This window comes from Pleurodeles waltl, chromosome 1_1, assembly GCF_031143425.1.
Source record: "Pleurodeles waltl isolate 20211129_DDA chromosome 1_1, aPleWal1.hap1.20221129, whole genome shotgun sequence".
NCBI classification, from domain to species: Eukaryota; Metazoa; Chordata; class Amphibia; order Caudata; family Salamandridae; genus Pleurodeles; species Pleurodeles waltl.
In genome coordinates this window covers 196,729,374-196,751,672 of record NC_090436.1, presented here as the reverse complement: position 1 = coordinate 196,751,672, position 22,299 = coordinate 196,729,374, and the positions used below count along the sequence as shown (strand labels likewise).

At 43.7% G+C, this 22,299-nt stretch overlaps 1 protein-coding gene across 3 annotated transcripts in view; it reads left to right on the top strand.

Annotated features, from left to right (window-relative positions):
- The window catches only part of ADAMTS12 (ADAM metallopeptidase with thrombospondin type 1 motif 12), a 3,732,731-nt gene that overhangs the window by 2,208,429 nt on the left and 1,502,003 nt on the right, over positions 1–22,299 (top strand). For all 3 annotated transcript variants that reach the window (XM_069220543.1, XM_069220552.1, XM_069220534.1), the window contains one exon: positions 9,760–9,929. In XM_069220543.1, coding sequence (XP_069076644.1) covers positions 9,760–9,929 — 170 coding nt within the window. The remainder of the gene's footprint in view (positions 1–9,759; positions 9,930–22,299) is intronic.

Below are 22,299 nucleotides of genomic sequence, written 5' to 3'. Positions count from 1 at the left end.
TCGCACCTGACATTGTCTTTCTCAAAAAGACCAGACTCAAAGGCGCCTCTGCTCCCAACATTGCTGCAGCCACACCTGATGTACACAAAATCATCCAATGGAACTGCACCAACAAACTCGGAGGAAGCATTGCTATAATTCATAATGAATCCTTCCACTGCATAAGCACGGTTGACTCAAGCACGCCTTCATGGAGCACATCAACTTTCAGCTCAGCATGGACAACATCACCACCATCAAAGGAACACTTGCCTACAGACCCCTTGCACCCTGCCATGGCTTCTTTGACGCTATTCCCAAATTCATTGTCCCCCTCACAAGCCATTGTCACTGAACATTACATCTTCCTTTGGGACCTAAATTTCCACCTGGGTGACACTGATGGCACCTACATCTCCAACCTCCTGGACAGCATGGGCTATCATTGGCCTCGAACAGGTAGTCACTGACCCCACACACATCGCTGAACACACCCTTGACCCCCTCTTCACCTCGAGCAACAGTCAAATACAGTCACACCACTAAACTCACCAGGACCAACGACGCCATCGTCCATTTTAGCTACCTCTTCAAGCCAAGCAAAACACCCAGACCTCCTCCCACATAACTTCAAAGCTGGAGCAAAGGCACCAAAACTCAACGGTTCAATGCCCTCAACTCCATCCCGCTGGACACCACTCACCAGACTCCTGACACTACTCCCCACATCGATAGAGGCGTCAATAACTTCAGCTCCTGGATTTCACACATTGCTGACATCATCGACCCCACGAAAAGCATCAAACCCAACAAAACCTCCAAACAAGCCAGCTGTTACTCTCCAGATTTCCACACCACACAGTGCACCTACAAACAACTTGAGCGGAAATGGCATAGCTCTAAACTCCCCAACAACCAAACCACATACTAGGGTACTCTCAACCATTACCACAAACTCCTATAGCACACCACAAAACAGGCCTTGGCCACTTGCATTCAGGACAGCAGCAACCGCCGCAAAATACTCTTCAATAACCTCATAGAATTCACCAACCCATCAGCACTAGAGAACACTCTCCACCCCACCCAAGAACTATGCGACTCCCTCACCACTTACTTGCATGACAAAATTACCACAGTCTACAGAAACTTCACACCCAGCCCACAGCAGCAGACACCATCAGCCTGGTCAACCTCTCGGATACCCACTCCAAGCATAGAATTTAGAAGTGGAATCAGCTCACTACCCAAAATACCACCGACATCATGGAAACATCCACTCAGGATCCCCCACAGACCTGTGTCCACATCACATGTTCAACCTCAGCATCAATAGCATCAGCAACAGACTCATAGACATACTCAATTCATCCATCAACGCAGCTATGTACCCTAACGACTGCAAATACGCAAGAGTCGAACCTCTCCTCAAGAAGCCCTCCGCCAACCCCCACAATGTCAAAAATTACAGACCAATCTCCATGCTCCATTTTCCAGCTAAAGTACTTGTGAAAGCCATCAATCAGCAAGTCACGTCATACCTAGAAGACAACAACCTGCTGAACGCAACACAAACTGTATTCTGCTCCAGTCACAGCACTGAAACCACCCTAATTGCCACAATGGATGATATCAGAATCCTCTCAGGCCAAGAAGACTTGGCTGCTCTCATCCTCCTCGACCTCTTAGTGGCCTTCGACACAGTTTCCCATCAAACTCCACTCAGAAGACTCCACCAGATCGGCATCCGAGGTGATGCCCTGATGTCCTTCATTTCCAGATAAATACAGGGAATCCTCCTCCCTCCACACACCTCTCAACCCAAGCCCATCATTTGCGGAATTCCCCAAGGATCTTCCCTCAGCTCCACTATCTTCAACACTTACATGACCCCTCTGGGCAACGTCATATGAAAGGCACCGTCATTGGTCCTGGTAGAAATCTATGGAAGTCTTGAAAATCGTGGAGACTGGGCCATGCTTAGACATCATCAGATTATGGGGTACTCTCTAGTTCAGTTGGGGATTTGGAATGCTTCCCTGCATCTGCATTGGTTTGAAGGAATGCGCAATACACCATATTTAGGTAATTTCAGAGCTGTCATAGGGCCCCATGTATTGAGAGAAGATCTCCATGCCCTGCTGGACTCACGACTTGGGCATTAGTCATGATTTGGTCTGGATTGTAGCAGCACTCCTGCCTCCAATGCTCCACCCTGTTGCAGATGTGAAACTGCGTAACCTTCTGCAGGGCACTTAGGCTGGTCCCTGACGTATTACCTCAACCTCTTCCCCTTCCAGGGATACTCCTATTGTACCATGGAGACTTACATTTCCATTCCCTAACTGGGATCTATCTCAGATCCTTGGGGAGGAATTTTAAGTCCCTTTGCTCCTCCATTCTGTGTCAACTGAGTTTGCACTATCATATACTTCTGCTTAATTCCCTTCCGCTTTGCCTCCAGCAACAGCTACAGTATTTCACATAGTATAAGATCTCAACAGGTTTGCTCTGACAGCAGAGAATACCTTAGATGATTTGATTGCTAATCTTAGGCATAAAACAGGACCAGACGACAAAAATCCAATTAGTAGAACTGGAGATATTGAATTTTAAAGTTTTTAGGGAAAGTACTGCCCAAAGGCGTAAAGTGCCAACTGTGGATATATAGTTGCGCTAGACCGGAACAAAGTCACAAGTTCAGGCTGACTGTGATGGGCTGTGGGCCAACTATAGGGACCCACCTACGCCGGCTGAACTAAAGTACCTTCAATCCTAGTCTGCAGAACAATGCATCAGTTCTGAGACGCAGTGTGGCTGCACTGCTGGGAAATGCGTTATTTTCAGGGATACACTCAAAGGGGCTTGTGTTGCGAAGTCTGGCATTGAGGATGCGGTGTGCCGTCAGGGTGATGCATTGTTTCCGAAGAACTGCAAGGTTGCGATGAGGAGTCCGGTGTCATCTTCAGGGCTGCCATCGATCAGAGATGTGAGTGCCTGTGCTCAAGCAGCGGCGGTTACAAAGACGATGCAGGCTGCACCAGTGATGCAGGTTATTGTGATGTATCCAATCCACACAGCAGCAGTGATGCATCGGTTCTGCTCCGGATTGTGCTGAACAGTAGCGGAAATGCGTTGGTTCCGCTGGATCCACAGAGCCAGATAAAATATCCTAATCCCACTTCCAAGGGTATAGACACCATTTGGCTGGGTAGACTCACAGATGTAAGGCTGTGGGAAGCCTGTTATGTCCCCGAGGCGTCAGATCAACTAGCCCTTGGAGTGACTCTGGGTTCAAGAGATACAGGTTCAGTCCTTCTCACCCAGGCAAGACAGCAGGAGGCAGCAGGTCAGCACAGTAAAGCAGGAGTCCAACAGCATAGACTCCAGAAAAAAGTCCTTGTAGCATCTTGGCAGTCCTTCTTCCTGGCAGAGTATCCACAGGTCCTGAGGTGTACTGTCTTAGTGATGTCTGAGGTCCAGTATTTATACCCAGTTGTGCCTTTCGCGTGGGAGAGAAGATTCTAGAGGTTTTCCTTTGATGTCCCCAGGCATCCTGCCTTCCCTGCCCTGGCTCCAGATGGACTACCGAGTGGAGGCAGGACACAGCCTATTCAGATATAATAAGAGCTGTGTCCACCTTCTCCCTCCCTTCCTGCCAGTGATGGCCTGTCCAGGCACACCTAAGATCCCTATTGTGTGTGGCTGTCTAGGAGGAATACACAAAGCAAAATTGGCAATTACTCCCAGCCACGTGACCAGAAACAGTTTACAGGCACTAAATTGTCTAAGATAAGGAAATGCCAACTTTCTAAATGTGGCATTTTCAGAATTGCAGTTTAAAACCCAACTTCACCATAAGTTGATCATCATCATGAAACAGGATTTATAAAGCGCAACTAATCACCTATGAGGCACTAGAGAGCCTTACTGCTTCAAGTGTGTTCAATTGAACAGCTAGGTCTTGAGTCCTTTCCAGAATTCCAGAAGGGAGGATGAGGTCCAAAGGGAAAGGGGGGGGTCATTCCAAGATTTTGCCATGAAGTAGTTGAAGGAACGTCCTCCACTGTTGCTTCGAAGGAGGTAAGTGGTGTGTGCAAGGGAGAGGGAGGTTGGGGCACAGAAGTCTGTAAGGTTGGTGGAAGTTCAGGCGGTGGTTAATGCAAGCTGGTCTTCAGTTGTGTAGGGCTTTGTATGTTGGAGGAGCATCTTAATTGGCACCTTTTCTGAATGGGGAGCCATTGGAGTTTCTTGAAGTGAGGGGTGATGTTGGCCAGTTTGAGGGGGTCAAGGATGAGTTAGGCCACTGAGTTCTGTTTGGTCTGCAGTCTCTTCAGGAGGTGAGTGGTGAATACAATGTAGAGTGTGTTGCCATAGTCCAGCCGGCTAGTGACTAAGGCTTGAGTGACAGTTCGTCTGGTGTTGACAGGTAGCCATTTGAAGATTTTCCGGAGCATGCGGAGAGTGAGGAAGCAGGCAGGAGAAACTGCATTGATCTGGCTTCTCATGGTGAGGTTGCTATCCAGGATGGTGCTGAGGTTTGTGGGCTTGGACTGCCTGAGTGAGGAGAGCCCTGGTTCAGAGGGCCACCAAGAGTCGTTCCACAGGGAGGTGTTGTTCCTGGAGATCAGCACTTCAGATTTGTCTATGTTGAATTTTAGGCAGTTGCTTTTTATCCAGTGCGTGACGCTTGTCATGCACCTGCAGAAGTTGGCCCTTGTGATGGAGGAGTCTTCTGGTAGGGAGAGGATGAGCTGGGTGTTGTCTGCGTAGGATAGGATTTTTAGTCCATGACTTCTTACTTTGTTGGCTAGGGGGGTCATGTGGTTGTTGAACAGGGTGAGGCTGAGGGACGAGCCTTGAAGGATGCCGCAGATGAAGTTTGTGGGTTCTGAGATGAAGGGGGGTAGGTGCATTCTCTGGGTTCTTCCAGTGAGGAAGGAGGCAATCCATTTGAGGGCATCTCCTCAGATTGTGATGTGATAAGCTGCTTGATAAACATGTGGTGGAAAAAAGTGCCAAACACTGCTTAGAGGTTGAGGAGGACCATGGCGACCATTTCTCCCTGATCCAGGAAGGTTCTGATGTTGTCAGTGGCAGTGATCAGGGCAGTTTTGGTGCTGTGGTTGGTGTGGAATCTGGATTGGGAGGTGTCCAGATGATTGTGTTTCTCCACGTGTTGAGTAAGTTGGCAGTTTATGGCTTTTTCAAGGACTTTGGCAGGAAAGGGGAGCAGAGAGATGTGATGATAGTTCTTGAGTTTGCTGCGGTCCGCAGGTGGTTTCTTGAGGAGATGTTTGATATCTGCGTGTTTCTGTGGTGATGGATCTGTTAAAAATGGTAGTGAGCTTGCTGATAATCTTCTTGATCCCAAGATTGAAGATGTAATGTGGACAGAGGTCTCTGGGTGCTCCTGAGTGGACAGAGTTGATGATGCTGTGGTGTTCCATGTGGTAATCTGGTCTCTGGATGTGAGTAGGTGATCAGGGTTCGCATCTGTGGGAACAAGGAGGCTCTAGAGGGGGTTGGTGTTTGAAGTTCTTATAGATGGTGGAGATCTTGTCATGGAAGAAGTCCGTCAGTGTGCCTCAAAGTTCCTGGGAGGGTGCGATGATGGTTTTTGTGTCTGAGGTGTTGGAGAACTCTCTGAAAATATTGAAGAGTTATTTTCTGTGGTTAAAACTGGCTTCAATGTGGTTGGCTAGGGCTCTCATTTTCGTCTCTTTCAGGAGTTAGTGTATTAGTTGATCGCTGTCGTGAAGGTGGCTCTGTCTGCAGGATCCTTTCTGGTGCACCATTTCCTTTCAAGTTGCTTGCAGTTTCATTTCGTGGTTGTTAGTTCTGTGGCATACCAACTGGTCTGTTTTGTGGATATCTTACATTTGGTGGGTTTGTTGGGGCGACTCTGATGGTGCAGTCAGTGATCCAGAAGTTCTTGACAGCCTGTTTAAGGTTGGTTGCAGTGTCAAGATGGAAGGTTATTAGGGCATTGGTTAATTGGCTCTGACACCTACAGCTCATTCCTCATCTTCCCTTGAACCCGTTCTCTTTAGCTTTACCTTGAATTTCTCTTTATTTGGACCACAATTCCCTAACCGTTTCTGTCTCACTCCATTCCCAATGTTGTAAATCAGTATTCTTATGTGTTGCCTCAGCACTCTTAGCAGTCTCAACACCTTCTTCCCCGTTGCCATTCGAGCATTCTGCTGCACCTTCTTTCGCTGGGTTATATCAATTCCAAATTTGTATGCCACCTTTTCCATCTTTCCATGCACCTCTCTTGCTACTATTGCTGCTTCCTTGCTCATGTGGAATACCTCATTCTCCGTGTAGTGTCCTAGGTAATCCAGTCCCACATTTTTCTTAACAATTTCCTCACATTCTGTTTTCAGCTTGGTGACGTTACTTAGTTGTGGGGTTTGGCCTGCACTCAGCTATTTAACTGGTACACCTGTAGTAGTTGTCTGACCTTCTATCCTGCCATTGACTGAGCTCCCTCCTTGTAGGGGTACTAGAGCCATTCCTCCCGGATGCTGTGCTGAGAACTGTGGTACTTGAGATAGGTTGGCTCAGGATGGTTCTAAAAAGTCCCTCAGCTAGAGAAATGATTGCAGCATTTGGCAAAGGCAGGGTGCCGAATACTAGGGATGCAAGGATGAGACAGCTGTTTCTGTGTAATTCGGGATGTGCGTATTTCTGTAGGGGATTCCGCGCCCGTTCTGGCCTCTGTTGTGAGCAGGGTGGTAGCAGTTGGTGCAGCACCTGCTGCAATATATTGGGCCAGTCTTCTACTAAGGAGTGCATCTATGAAGGCGTCTTCCTCCTCACTATCCATGTCTGTCTCCTGTTTTAGTTTCTCCTTTTCCTTTTCTTCACTTTCTAGCAAGGGATAGGCCCCTAAGGTTTCAATGACTTCTTCTCTCCACTTTCTTTGCTTCTCCTCGTCCTGCGCACTTCTCCATGAATGAGCCCTACTGCAGAGTTTTATTTCACATTTCTTTCTTTTTATTTGTCATTTGCTCCCAAATACTTAAGGCTTCCAAATGTGTAGGCCTACACTGTGGTTTTAAGTAATAAATTCTTCTCTTCAACTTCTCTATTCATGGGATGTGGAAAGTCCCACTCAATGGCAATTGAAGTTCCCCATCTTTGGAAGTTTACTCATGTCATTAGCTAAGCCACATGCACGTGTGTAACCCTTTCTTTGCTGCCATTTCCCTAGCTGGAGCACCGTTGGGAGGATATGTCTCCTCCTTAGTTACGTCTTTCTCGTTCTTTGAAAAGGGATTTCCCATTTTGGTAAGCTCTCAGTCACTCCCTGTTTCAGTCTCTCACTTACTTCACACCAAAAAGCTCTGCACTTACTCTGCACCAACAAGCTCATGATCTGCCACCAATACAAGCACGTCTCTGCCAAAGGTCACCCAATCACAAGCTGCTACGGTGTGGCTATGGCATCTGTTAGCCAATCCCCGCACAGAATCTTAATGGCAGAATGCTCTATAACCAACAGACCAATTTTATTTATCAACTTTACAAACTTTGCACTGTTTGTCTGCTTCAACTAAACAAAATTTCAACAGCAGTAAGAATGTGACCTACTTTCATCTGGCAGTGAGCCCTCCACCTACAAAAATCACTATACTAAGCTTGTCCACTCTCATGCATTAAGGAAAGAAACACCACTGAGCTCAGTTACTACACCTGTGCAAGGAAGGATCATGTCCCTATCTTGGTGTAACTGCTAGCACCTCACAGTACACTTCACCTAGTAGGCAAGTTCAACAGTTCAATGTTCTAACTTGTGGTACCTCCCTTTGGCTCTATACCATGTGTAACAATCCAGACATTCATCCCTTTCTAATGTCCACAAATATCATCAAGAATACCATAATTATTGTTCCTGCAAATCCAACAATCAAAGCCACATAATAGTTGCTTGTGAAATCCGTCCACTCATTCTGCCACAGTGCACCGACTTCATCTCCCAATAGGCATTGCTCTGTGACTACTGCATGTTCCCATTCTGCATGTGGTTCGTATTGATACGTCATTCTCCTTCAGCCACATTGTCTTTTTAAAACCAGGATCGGGACTGGGTCAATTTAGATCTAGAGGAAAACCGCCAAGACCATAAAGACGCAGTACTCAGCTCGATGGTCAGTTAGTTGGTCAATTTCAGGTTGGCTCCAATCTGAATCATCCTCTGCTACCAGATCTTTTGGCGTACTAATTTACCCTCAAATCAATCTCATGGGACACGTCAATGGCTAGAACCGGAAACAGTATAATCCCTATATGGACCTTGGTGCTCCCCGGTTGGATCCTTCACTATTTATAATAGATCAAGTTCAATAACGAATGCTGAAACATTGTTGTTAGAATGACATCTTTGCTGTTTAGAAATTTTATATTAAGGATTATTAGGCAATTATATGTACCATGCCATAGGTACATTTAGCAGCAAAGCATACACATCATAAGTACAGAGAGCTCAGTACAGTTCTGAGTGAAATCTGGCATAAATTTGCCTTCTAAAGGTACAAGAAATTTGCGTGTTGTTTTGTAGGACTTCAGACAAAGATGTTCATACATTCTGCACAAGTACCTAGTTCTCAGGATATGCACCTAGAAGCAAGAAGAACACTTTTACTGCAGAATACATTTGAATATTCTCTCATGGCAGTATTTCATTGGGTTGGGTCTTTGTCATTCTCACAGTTTATTTGAGCAACTAAGTTGATACATTGTGTAGCAGCGGCTTGGGACAGTTGAAATGTCCTTGGTTGGGTACAGTGAGAGAAGGTATCTAGGAACATTCTCTGTTTATTAGTGTGACTCATAGTTATTCATTTAGAACAAAAACAGCAATAATTATCACGTGATATATTGTGACATTAGTGCAAGATGGAGGAGAATGTAAACACAGTTTAGGTTAGCAGTAACCTGGATGTATAATGCGTTCAATATAAAAAAAAAAAACTCCCACAGATATATTAAATATGGTACAGTTTATGTAACATTTGACAGCAAATATATGTAAATTTCTTTAATAGATTTGCTAGAGGCACTTGGTTTGTTAAGCGTGTACTTGCACTATGCGAGGTTGAGGTCTGCTCAAATCAGTTGAACCAGGATGTGATGGGGAGGGAGGGATTAATTGGCACAATTCTAAGACTCCTACCGTGCAGTGGACTCTTATGTTGTAGGTAGGCGCAATCAAAAGTAAATACAGTGATTTTTCCCAGAATTACACATAGCGGGGACTAAGGGCCATATGTACGAACACATTTTCCCATTGACACAGAATGGGAAAAAACCTTTGCAGCATCTGGCCCTAAATCGTAACCATTGTGGTTATTGGACAAACAATAACACCTGCCATACCTCTTTTCCCCTAGAGAAGGGTGGGCGCAAATCGTGGCACTGTTACCAAAACCACAATTAAACCAAAAGTGTGCCTAACCTTGTATTAGCTTGATTACAGAGAATGCTACTGTTATTTTTTAAATGGCATGATGCAAGATCTGTACTGTGTTCTATAACTAATGTTTAAACACATTTTAGCTACAATTATCCTAAATACATTTTGCATAATGCTATCACGGTTTCCTGTAGGTAGGTAAGTGGAACGCAAGTCAAATACAGGTAAGCTGATCCGGAGTTTGCATTCTTTGAAAGCCTTCATTTAATAGTTTTATTTTCATATATTTAGTAGTGCTCAAATTAAATTGTTAATGTTTAAAATGAAACTTAAAAATGTTGGTGTATTCTTCACAGACCAAAGTTTGGAGGAAAGTACTGTACAGGGGAAAGAAAACGCTATCGTATGTGTAAAGTTCTTCCATGTCCCAAGGACGTGCCATCCTTTCGTCATATGCAATGCAGCGAATTCGATACTGTACCCTACAAGAATGGGCTGCACCAGTGGACTCCAATTTATTATAAAGGTAATACATGGCGCTATTTGGAATGTCTGACAACTTTCAAAGAACTAAAAAGTACATTATCAATGGTTATATTTGAAATGCATTGGAAGCTGGGTGTGCATTGTTATTTAAGCGTTTTAAATGGATGTAGCTTATGACCTGCCTCCCGGCTCCTCCTTCTATCGTGCACATATGCGTTGCTGTGTTGCCTGGTTTGATTCCTGCTGCAGTTGCTGCTGTTTACACCTGAGACCCCTATTTATTTGGCCTTGAACCGAAAGGGTGTGTAATGGAGTAGTTATGTGTTTCAGGGCTCTGTGTGATAATTCATGTCGCATGCAATGCAGCCCTAATTGCATATAAACATAACTGCATTTTATTTTACACACCGTGTGTAATGGCCATAGTGCCTAGAAAACCGTCACTGCTAACAAATGTGTGCTGAATGGCTATGACTACTGTTAGAAATGGGGTCTTTCATTGGCTGTTAGGTTTCCCCCTGTCCATGCAAGGTCCCTCACTCTAGTAAGGGTAAAAGAAAATCACCCTCAGCTAACCCCTGCTTACCCCCTTGGTAGCTTGGCACTAGCAGTAAGCTTAACTTCAGAGTGCTAGGTGTAAAGTATTTGTACCAACACACATAGTAGCTTAAAGAAATCGCTACAAAATGACACAACACAGGTTTAGGAAAATAGGAAATATTTATCTAAACAAAACAAGACCAAAATGACAAAAATCCACAAAACACAAGTCAAGTTATCAATTAAAAAGCAAAAAGAGTCTTCATGTAGTTTTAAACACACACTAACATTGTTAGCGTGAAAATGTACCTTGGGTGCACCATAAATAACCCCGCAAGGGCGAGTGTACGTCAAAAAGGGCTTGCGATGCGTCGATTTCACTCACTCACGAGACCTTGTGTCGTTTCTCCTTTCGTCGGGACGCGCCCTTTCTTCTCTCCACAGGGTCCGGGCAGGCCTTGCGTTGTTTTTACACGCCCTGCGGTACTTGCGTCGGAAATCCAGCCGCATGATGATTCGAAAACCACGCAGCGTAGGTTGCGATATTACCAGCCTCCGTCAACGATGCTGCACGTTGTTTCTCCAGCTCCGTGTGTCGATTCTTCAGTCCAGTTACAGGCGAGCATCGATTTTCAGCTGCAAAACTGGCAGTGCGTCGATTTCACAGCCGCAGATCGGAGTTGCGCTCTGTGCGTGGATTTCTTCCTCTTAGGCTGCCAGCTTCTCCTTTCAGGGTCCCAGGAACTGGATGGGCACCACAGGGCAGAGTAGCAGTCTCTCCAGAGACTCCAAGTGCTGGCAGAGAGAAGTCTTTGCTGTCCCTGAGACTTCAAACAACAGGAGGCAAGCTCTAAATCAATCCCTTGGAGATCTCCACAAGATGAAAGGCACACAAAGTCCAGTCTTTGCCCTCTTACTCTGGCTGAAGCAGCAACTGCAGGATAGCTCCACATAACACAGTCACAGGCAGGGCAGCTTTTCTTCCTCAACTCTTCAGCTCTTCTCCAGGCAGAGGTTCCTCTTGGTTTCCAGAATTGTTGTAAAGTCTGTGGTTTTGGGTGCCCTTCTAATACCCAATTTCTCCTTAGAAGTAGGCCTTCTTCAAAGCAAAGTCTCTCTTGAATGTGAAATACCCAGGCCAGACCCAGACCCAGACCCAGACACTCACCAGGGGGTTTGAGACTGCATTGTGTGAGGGCAGGCACAGCCCTTTCAGGTTGAGTGACCACTCCCCCCTCCCTCCTAGCACAGATGGCTCATCAGGATATGCAGGCTACACCCTAGCTCCCTTTGTGTCACTGTCTAGTGTGAGGTGCAACAAGCCCAACTGTCAAACTGACCCAGAGAGGGAATCCACAAACAGGCAAAGTCACAGAAATGGTATAAGCAAGAAAATGCTCACTTTCTAAAAGTGGCATTTTCAAACGCACAATCTCAAAATCAACTTTACTAAAAGATGTATTTTTAAATTGTGAGCTCAGGGACCCCAAACTCCACATGTCCATCCGCTCCCAATGGGAATCTACACATTAATCAGATTTAAAGGTAGCACCCATGTTGACCTATGAAAGGGACAGGCCTTGCAACAGTGAAAAACGAATTTAGCAACATTTCACTGTCAGGACATATAAAACACATTACTATGGGGGTCATTCCGACCCCGGCGGGTGGCGGAAGCCGCCCGCCTGGCGGGAACCGCCAAAAGACCGTACCGCGGTCAAATGACCGCGGCGGTCATTCTGACTTTCCCGCTGGGCCGGCGGGTGACCGCCAGAAGGCCGCCCGCCGACCCAGCGGGAAAGCCCCTTCAACAATGAAGCCGGCTCTGAATGGAGCCGGCGGAGTTGAAGGGGTGCGACGGGTGCAGTGGCACCCGTCGCGATTTTCAGTGTCTGCAAAGCAGACACAGAAAATCTTTATGGGGCCCTATTAGGGGGCCCCTGCACTGCCCATGCCAGCGGCATGGGCAGTGCAGGGGCCCCCAGGGGCCCCACGACACCCGTTCCCGCCATCCTGTTCCTGGCGGTAAGAACCGCCAGGAACAGGATGGCGGGAAGGGGTTCGGAATCCCCATGGCGGCACTGCTTGCAGCGCCGCCATGGAGGATTCCTTTGGCCAGGGGAAAACCGGTGGGAAACCGCCGGTTTCCCTTTTCTGACCGCGGCTTTACCGCCGCGGTCAGAATTGGCCAGGAAGCACCACCAGCCTGTTGGCGGTGCGACCCCCTATATGTCCTACCTTAACCATACACTGCACCCTGCCATTGGGGCTACCTAGGGCCTATCTTAGGGGTGTCTGACATGTAAGAAAAGGGAAGGTTTAGGCCTGGCATCTGGGTACACTTGTCAAGTCGAATTTACAGTTAAACCTGCACACACAGATACTGCAGTGGCAGGTCTGAGACATGATTACAGAGCTACTTATGTGGGTGGCACAACCAGTGCTGTCCCACTAGTAGCATTTGATTTACAGGGCCTGGGCACTTCTACTGCACTGTACTAGGGACTTACTAATAAATCAAATATGCCAAGAATGGATACGCCAATTACATACACATTTTGTAAAGGAGCACTCGCACTTTAGCACTGGTTAGCAGTGGAAAAGTGCCCAAAGTAACAATAACAGCAAAATCAGAATTCAGCACACATCAACAACATGGGAAACAGAGGCAAAAAGTTAAGGGAGACCACGCCAAGGATGAAAATTCTAACAATTACGTGTAGACAGGGCTGGCTTTAGCACTAGTGACGCCCTATGTGACAGTCTTTTTTGGTGCCCTCCACCCCATGACCACTTCCTCGTATTTCCTCGCTACCACCCGGCAAATGTGCCCCTCATCTCTCCATAGCCCCCCTTTCACATACATTCATTTGTTTTAGAAGGCTTGTAAAGGCTGGCTTTACTAATCTACTCAGCTATCCACACAAAATATAGTTCTGCTATGTGCGGCAGGCATATTAAACCTCTACGCTACTTTATGACCAGTCAAAGCTGCCGCTAGACAAAACTCCCATCTCCCTCCCTAGCAGGAACATTAATCACAAGAGATATCTTGGCATTTTAATTGTTTCCTGAAGGCTCGACACACAAGGAACTTTTCAGCAGGTGCTTTTAAATTGCAAGCTTTGTAAGTCTTTGGTGAACACAGCGCCCTCCTAAAGTCAGCGCCCCCCAATCTAGGTCAGCACCCAGTGCAGCCACACTGCCCTAAAGCCAGCCCTGTGTGTAGATACGCAACATTTTCTGACACCATTCAAACTAATAAAACAGAGAATGAAAACTTTCCACTTCTCTGGTACATGTGTTGTAATTGCATCTGCAGGGGAAGATGACTTTGTAGAGCGCCATCTTGGAAGTAAGAAGGGATGCTTCTGTAAAGAAGCCTCAAAAGAGCATTGTTGGTGCATTTTTGTAGGAAAGCTGGAGCGAGAACTAGTGACCTCTCCTCCATCCAAAGGACATCATTGGTGATAAAGGTATATAAGGTACTGGTGTAGGGGCATAGCTAGACAAACATAGACCGGGTGCTGAGTGGAGATGCTGAAGGACTTAATTCTGACTGCTAATCTGATAAACAGCATTAGGTATGAGAGGAAGCTATCCTTGGCTTTACATGATCTAAGCTCAGTAACTATTTGGATGACTAATACTGTCTAGACACTTTGGGTAGAGAACAGGCCAACATGTTAGAACAGGTAAATATAATTGGGACCTACATAACATTTGTGATGATCTACATATTATCCATTGGTTAATTTGTAAAAGAATAAGTGCCTGGACCCAAGGTTTAGCTTAGAAGCCTACAGCCAGTGCTACTGACTGTGGCGTACTGAATTCCAGAGCTCTCTTGGTGGACCTCAAGCCTCTTTAATTTACCACTAGACACACTATGCCCCTTTATCTCATCTTGCAGGTTCTGTTTTTTCCCTGCTTTTTCTCTTGTCACATTTGTTTTATTGTTCTCTTCCTCCTCTCCCTCCTTGGTATTTTGCTCTCTCTTGCTCTTGGTCAAAGTCTAAGGAGTAGTAAAAATAAGTGACAGTTCCTAAAAATAAGTTCCAGTCTTGTTATTTGGGGATGACACTCTTTTGATATTTAAGTCCCCAAGTGGCTTACGAAAACTCCTAACGTGTTTTGATGAGTTCTGTTACTCTCAGGGACTGGAAATCAATACATCTAAAACTAAATTGATGTCATTCAATCCTCATAGATCCTTTAAAGGGAGGATTATACTTGGAGGTATGTCACTTCAGAAGGTGAAATCTTTTAGCTTCCTTCGCCCAACAATATCGGAGAACATGTCCTGGAAATCACATATTGCCAAAGTGGCGCTGAAGCAGAAACAAATTACAGGGGTTTTAATTAAGGATTTTGGTGTTTCCTATACTAAACCAATTCACCCAGCACTCCAGATCTACGAGGCCAAGGCTGTGAGTTCTGCACTTTATGGTGCAGAACTGTGGGGCCATGTTAAAGCCCAAGAAGTATCTCTTGGTGAGAACACCTTTTTAAGGAAGCTTTTCTCTCTTCCATTGAGCACTCAACTGCTTCCTATTTTTAAGGACTTGGGTATTAAGGATATAGGTCGCAAGGCTTGTTTATGTCCTCTGTTGTACTGGAGACAGCTTTGAACTACTCAAGAGCCTGCCTCTTACACTGTAGCCTTGCAGGTCATAGTTTAAGCTGATTGTTCCCTTAGCATTCATGTGCTTAGATACATCAAAGAGTCATTGTACATGCTTGGTTTCCGCGAGCTTTGGGATTCCCCAGCCATTGCTCCCTTCCCTTCGAAGTATGACTTAAAGAAGCATTATTGAAGGGTGGCAGATTCTGAGGAGTTGTGTGTAGCGATCTGTTCTAAACTGTCATTTGAATGTATCGAGCTGAAAGATGTGTGCAGATATGAGGTATTTTGAGATGCAATTTCAGTCCCTAAAGATAGGAAGTTGTATTTCCAGTTTTGTGTAGGAACTCTACCACTCAGATTGTTTACCAGCCACTGGCCATCAGAGGGGGTAGCCACTTGCCCAGCCGGTAATGCCCCTAATGTAAACCTACCTCATGTTTTATTCACTTGTCCTGCTTATGTAATCCCTCGTAGGAAATGGCTTGTCCCTACTTGTAGGTGGCTGGGTGTTTGTAGGAACTCTGTTGCTTTTTGAATTCTCAGAATAGATACCCACCTGGTTCTTGTCACCACTGTTGCTAAGTTTCTTGGAGCCCTCTGGAACAAAGACATCATCTCCACTTATGTGATGCATTTGTATGAACAGTTTATATGCACTGAAGGATGTTTTATGATGAGTATTAAGGCTTTTAGGCTCTATTATATAAATGTACTGTGATGATTTTATATTTTATATTTATATTTATTTTTTTGTATTGTTATGTGCGTTTATAGCCCTAGTGGCTGAAATAAAGTTTTTTGAATCAAAGTGTTGTAATGAGGACAAATAAGTGACGGTTCTTAAAAATAAGTGCCGATGGGCCTGTCGGCAACCACTACCTCAAATTAAGCACTGGTTTTATTTTATGAGTTTATACTAATTTAATCGTTCTGATCCACAAGAATTGTAGAACAATAATGCAAAATAACTAATAATATTATATTAAAATACCAACCTTAGTGTGTGTGCCGTTTTGGGGTTAGAAGTATGGGGCTCGGTCTATCATTACATGCAGATAACAGATCTCCAATTGCCTAACTCCTAACACTACCTTCTAACAGTGCACAACTCACTAATGAGGGAGTGAGAGGGAGCTTCCAGTTCTCCTTTTCTTAGGAAAGCATACATTTTCTTGTGGGGCTAATGTGACCTACCAGTGTGGCCCGCAATAATACTGAGGTGAACATGTCAGAGTGGTGTACAAGGGGGAAGGAACACACTGCCAGTTCACCTCATTGCATCCTGGTAAATGCTATACACCTACTTCAAAGTTGCTGTAGTTTTTCACCAAAGTTGGTGCAGGTAGTGCTCTAATCTCTAGACATGTATTTCTGGATTTAGCCCTTCATCAGTAGAGATCCAAAAGCAAAGAAAAGTCATCTGGGGTTGCCGGTATGCTGCTCAAGTCTTCACAGGTCACAGTACCACTCCACAGGCACACAGGATCATTCCAGGTGAGCTTGTCAACTTGTTGGCTCATGGGAGCCTTTTAAATTCAAGGGGGAAGGGAGCACACTGTCTCTCATCCCAGCACAGTTCACCCATTGCATCCTGGTAAATGCAGTACACTTACAAGAGGCCTCAGATATGTTGAGTCAATATTGTAAATTGAAAACATTTAAGCATCAGTTTAGGAACAATAAAAGTAATATTGTTAGAATGAATTACAAGTAGAGTCTGGATTGGATTCCATTAGAGACTGTATTGACGTATTGTTATTTTGGAGTAACATTTTCACATAACATGTCATTTTCACAAACAGTTATGGTTGTTGGGTGAAACAGAATGGTAGCAAGGGCATTAAGAAAGATAGACCCTAGTACAGGTGGTGACGCTGTTAACGCCTCCTTTTATGTTAATTTATTACACATTAGGACTCGTTTTAGGCCAATGAATCTTGTGAATCAAGTGGGGAGACACCGTAGGACGAGATAACTAATCAATACGTCAAGCAATATATCAATAATGTCATCAATATTTATCACCACAATACACTTTACTTTGGTTAAAGACATTAATCAAATTGTCGACGCAGCCATGACCTTTCAGCCATAAATATCCACACCTTTAATAGCATTTTATGTACTTTATTCCCTATTGGTTACAATCGACGAGCAAAAGAGTTAATGTCAATACCAAGAAGCATAACAGTATAGTCACGATACGGCAACTGTGATAAGATTTCATTAATGCAAGAATAACAAACATCAATACATAACACGGCGTAAACATAGATCAGAATACAGCAATTGTCATATACGTGTTAGTTCAGCATAGCATAATGTCAGTCATTTGTCTATTTGCGTCAGTCGAAGTGAACTCCTGTCCTAACCACTAATCAGCATTAGCATGTTGGGCTTCATGCAGAAGAATTTAGAACACCAATTTGGAAAACATCTAGCTATGGTCTCTATCAAAATGAGCAGTTGGTACCTAGAAAGGAAAAGCAAACAGACAAATTACAAATTGCATTGTCATAATTACCCTCCAAAGGTTAGGTCAGCACACAGGATCAGTCTTCGTCTTCAGGACATCAGTCAAAACGCCATCAGTCTAAACCCGACTAAAGGAACAGGGGGGGGCACTTCCCTCATAAGGAGGAGAAGTATAAAATCGGGCAGTCTATGGGTGAAGATGGTTTTAATAAGTCTCAAAGTCACCAAACAGAGTGACAGAGTTTCTGGATAAAATCAACAGCATTCCCTACCTAGTTCCAATGACCCTTCTGTGACATGGGTTTTTATCCCTTTTTCGTAATACCTTCCCCCAAGATTCTATTGGACATTTACTATACCCCACTATCTTTAACCTATCAAATTAAGCATTAGGTAATTCTAATTGTCACCCCACATTAATTCATAACATTTTGATTGGTCTTCATAATTGACGTCTTCGGAGGTGTCATATCCGGGGGGGTTACTTCATTTCTTGGCACGTCTTCTCAGGTCAGCAGTTCCATTGTCCATGGTTTAAACGTCCTTGTACATTACATTATTCTACATTTGTTTCAACTTTGTATTCAAAACTTTAACTAAGGCACCAAATAGGCGGTTGAGAACAGATTTATAACGATACATTCATCTTCCAAATTGAAGAAAAAAGAAAATTTTGCAGGGTCATGGCTCCTTGCGAGTCAGCCCACTAGAAAACAGAAAAAATGCTTTTAATATGAGAGCTAGGCAGCTAAGACCCACAGCTCACGCTAACTTAAGGCCTATAAGATTTTCAATATAAATGCAATATCGTAAACGTTAATATAAACTTGATTAACCATAGCATGAATAACTTTATTCATTATTATGAGTTATTAGTTCGTGTATACATTGGTGGCCACACATTATAGCCATAATTCAAATGCACGTTTAAGCAAAAGCGCTATTATTATCGTTTTCTATGCAGCATCGTTGAGCATTGATATAAGCATTTCATTTTAATATATGTATTATTTAAACTACGCTCTCTCAACGTTATGTCGCTGTTTTTGAGGTTGGCTTATAATGCATATTAATTTACATATCATATTCATTTATAAAGTGTGATTTTTATGTTGAGTTTAACCATAGTTAGTGTTTTTCATATTATAGTTAACCAAAGTCAAAGTGTGTTCACAATGAATTAGATGTAGGTATTGAGTTTCCTACTCCAGTATTGGGGACAGCTTGACTGCAAATTATAAACTTGTGCGAGATGTTTCCTGAAAGCCATGCAACTGTAATCTTCTTTTGGGTGATGCCTGGAAAGAAATGTGAAGCTACCTCATTGATAAGTGCTGGATATTGATTGGTCCCCACCTCTTCGGAACTGTAGGTAGTTGTTCTTCCTTTTTAGAATTTGTATGTTTGAACTGTGTATTGCTGAGCTTGTTGGATGCAAATATTCTTCTCCACTTGCCTGGGAGCAATGTCGCTTTCCACGCTATTGAGACTTATTACTTGCCTTTGCCCCTGCTCATGCAGCTGACCTCTTTACCAAACGCTTTCTCATTTATTTGACTGCAACATCATTTGGTTCTGCCTTCAGAGACTTTACTTGGTGACACCTGCTGCTTAAAGTCCACAACCTCATTTGAATTTTTAGCTTAGTTTTAGGGAATTTCCCTTCTGGAAAAAACTGAATCTTACTCAATTCGCATTTGAAAATCTCCAAATAACATGCCTGTTAGACCTGACATTCGTGTGTGGTATTCCCGTAAACTTTTTTCCATCACCTCTCTTGTTTTGCTGAATCTGTTTTTGCAAGCTTTAGGATTATGTGCACTTTACCTTTTACTTACCAATGCTAAAGTGCTGTTACTTTCTCCTTAAATTAAATTATGGCAAAATGGACTACTCCTAATTGGCTTATTTAATTTACTTGTGAGTCCTAGTAAATGGTACTACATGTAGCCAAGGGCCTGTAAATTAAATGCTACTAGTAGGGCTGCAGCGCTCGTGCCATCCTCTAAAGTTGCATTTTAAAATATGTCTAAGGCCTGCTACTGCAGCCTGCTCTGCAGTTTTAAACCAGCATTTCGACCTGCCAAAATAAAACATTTGCCAGGACTAAACCTTTCCTTTATTACTTACAGGTCATCTCTAAGGCAGGCCCTAAAGGCTAATAGGACAGAGTTAATTGTATTAAAAATGTAGGGCATGCATACTTAAAGTCAGTTTTCACTGTTGCATGGCTTATCACTCCAATTTATGATATTAGGAGATTGTAATTATCATTAGGACTATGTAAGGCATAGAGACTCAGGAACTCTTCCTGATTTAATGAGCAGTCTTGGACTGAGTCAGTTGGTCTCTGGGCCATCCCAGAGGGCACGACATATGCTAGAAAGTAGTTTTTCCAAAAACCCACAGTTACTTTTCTTGGAGATTGTACCTCTTACATGGTCGGACAATGCAGCAATGATGTTTAATATCCAGTTGATGAGCAGAATGGCTGAAACACTAATTAATTCAAAGAGTACTCAGTGCCGCTCATAGCACAAAATCAATAATGTGCAGTTAAGCAAGACCCTAATTTCGTCTTTACCTGTGGTATCAAACCACGTTGAAGAAGATATCCAGGCTTTTAATGGCTGGCTAAATTCAGCTGCAACCTTTTAGCTCCTTCTAAGGTGGTCTGTAATCGCAGGCAATCCCCTTCCCAGCCTTGGTTTTCTGAGAAGCTTCGGCTTCTAAAACAAGCATGTCGGCTCTGCGAATGTCATTGGAGACTCCAGTATGATCCCTATGAAAAACTTCTATATAAACAAAACAATTTTGAATACACGACAGCAATTCTGGCAGAGAAATCAGTCTACTTTACACAAGAAGTCAGGAAAGCCAAAAATTCCCCCAAGGAACTTTTCTCCACGGTTAAAAAAACTAGCCATCCTGGCAGATCTGGGAAAAATTACAAGCTCCCAATCACTGCGACAATATTGCATCTACTTTTCAATCTAAAGTTTTGAACATCTATAATATTTTCACCAATCAAACCATGTCTTCTTCACATCCAGACAAAGACCCTATGTCAATGATAGCACCTAGCAGGTTCTCAAATTTTTCTTCCTTAAATATAAGGATCAAGTACAGAGCTAATTCTAACTTCTCAATCAGGCCCACTGTTTGATCTGTGCCTTCTGAAAATCGGTGTCTATTAGGATTGCCAATTTTTTTTACCCCTATCGTCAATGAAATGTTCAGGCAAGACTATTTCCCAAAAGCTTGGAAGGTAGAGTTGATGCTAACTCTTCTAAAAAAATCCTCATCTTGACCCTTCTGATGGTGACAACTTTTCCTCCTAACTCCTGCTTATCTTTCCCTTCTAAGTTGCTGGAAAAGGCGATAAATAAAGAGATAACAACATTTGTTGAATCACATGGTTTATTAGACATCACTCAATTCAGATTTAGAAGCCAAAATAGCACCGAGATTACCCTTCTTTTGGCAGCCTAAGAACTGAGAGGCATTTTTGATAGGGGAGGTATGGCAGCACTTATTATACTGGATTTATCAGCAGCTTTCGACATGATCAATTACAAGATGTTGATTGACTGAGTCCAATTCCTTGGCATTCGAGGATCCGCTGTAGACCTCCCTAAGTATTTTCTTTCACAGAGTCAGCAATGTGTTGCCTTAGATAATTTCACCACTAGCTTTCTTTCTTTTCCATGTGGGGTCCCTCAGGGTTCCTACTTAAGCCCCACCCTTTTCAATTTGTATGTGACTCCACTAGACTCACTGATTAACCTTTGAGTTTTCGGTGGTTGTGTCTAACTTCTTCAGCTCTATGCGTCACATCAGCATTAAGCCCCATCCTTTTAGAGGGTTGAGTGCGCAAGCACTCTGCCCCTTTTGTAATCTCTCTGTGGGCTTTTAACCACGCCCATGTCACGCCCAACACTTTAGTTGATTTGTTGGCTTGCCTTTTAAAATTTGCTTGATTTCATTAGGGAAAGGCAGGCATACGTCATGCCTTTTCCAGTGTTTAACCCTCCTCGAGAACACCGACCAACTACTGAAAAGATACAAGGCTCCATGTTTTCCGTATGGTTTCTGGACTACTTTTTCACTTTATTTCGTAGGCAGCGTGATCTCGCTGGGCACTAATCAAGCGCTTTTCATGACTACCAGTTTAATTCTGTTGTTTACCCTAGCGCTCCTTTGCGAATTCAAGGCTTTATACAGCGCAATTGTGCTTGTTTCTTTAAAAATTACTATCTAAAGGCAAAACCAGACCAATCTATTTGTTCTGATTAGTCACCTTCACGCTCATAGTGTGGCACTTTAAATCGGCTCCCTCATGTAGAATTGTATTACTTTTCATTTTCAGTTTATGTGACAAGAATAATCAGGTTAGGAGTTTACAATGCAAATAGCTATAACTCAAGCAAACATGAGACCCATTGCATTGAAAATGCTTGTAATTTGTATGTGACTCCAGTAGCCTCACTGATTAAATCCTTTGGGTTTTCGGTGGTTGTGTAACTTCTTCAGCTGTATGCGCCACATCAGCCTCTGGATATCAAACAATTGATTAAAGTTAAACCTGATTAAAATGGAAGTCTTGCTCTTAGGGAATAACAAATTCCTCTGGTCCTATGCTTGATGAGCCCCAAAGTTGGGTGGTGTCCTGGTCCCCGTCCTGAAGGTCAAAATCCTTGATGTGATTTTTGACGAGAGACTTGTATTTGACAAACAAATCAATTCTGTGACATCATCATGTTTCTTT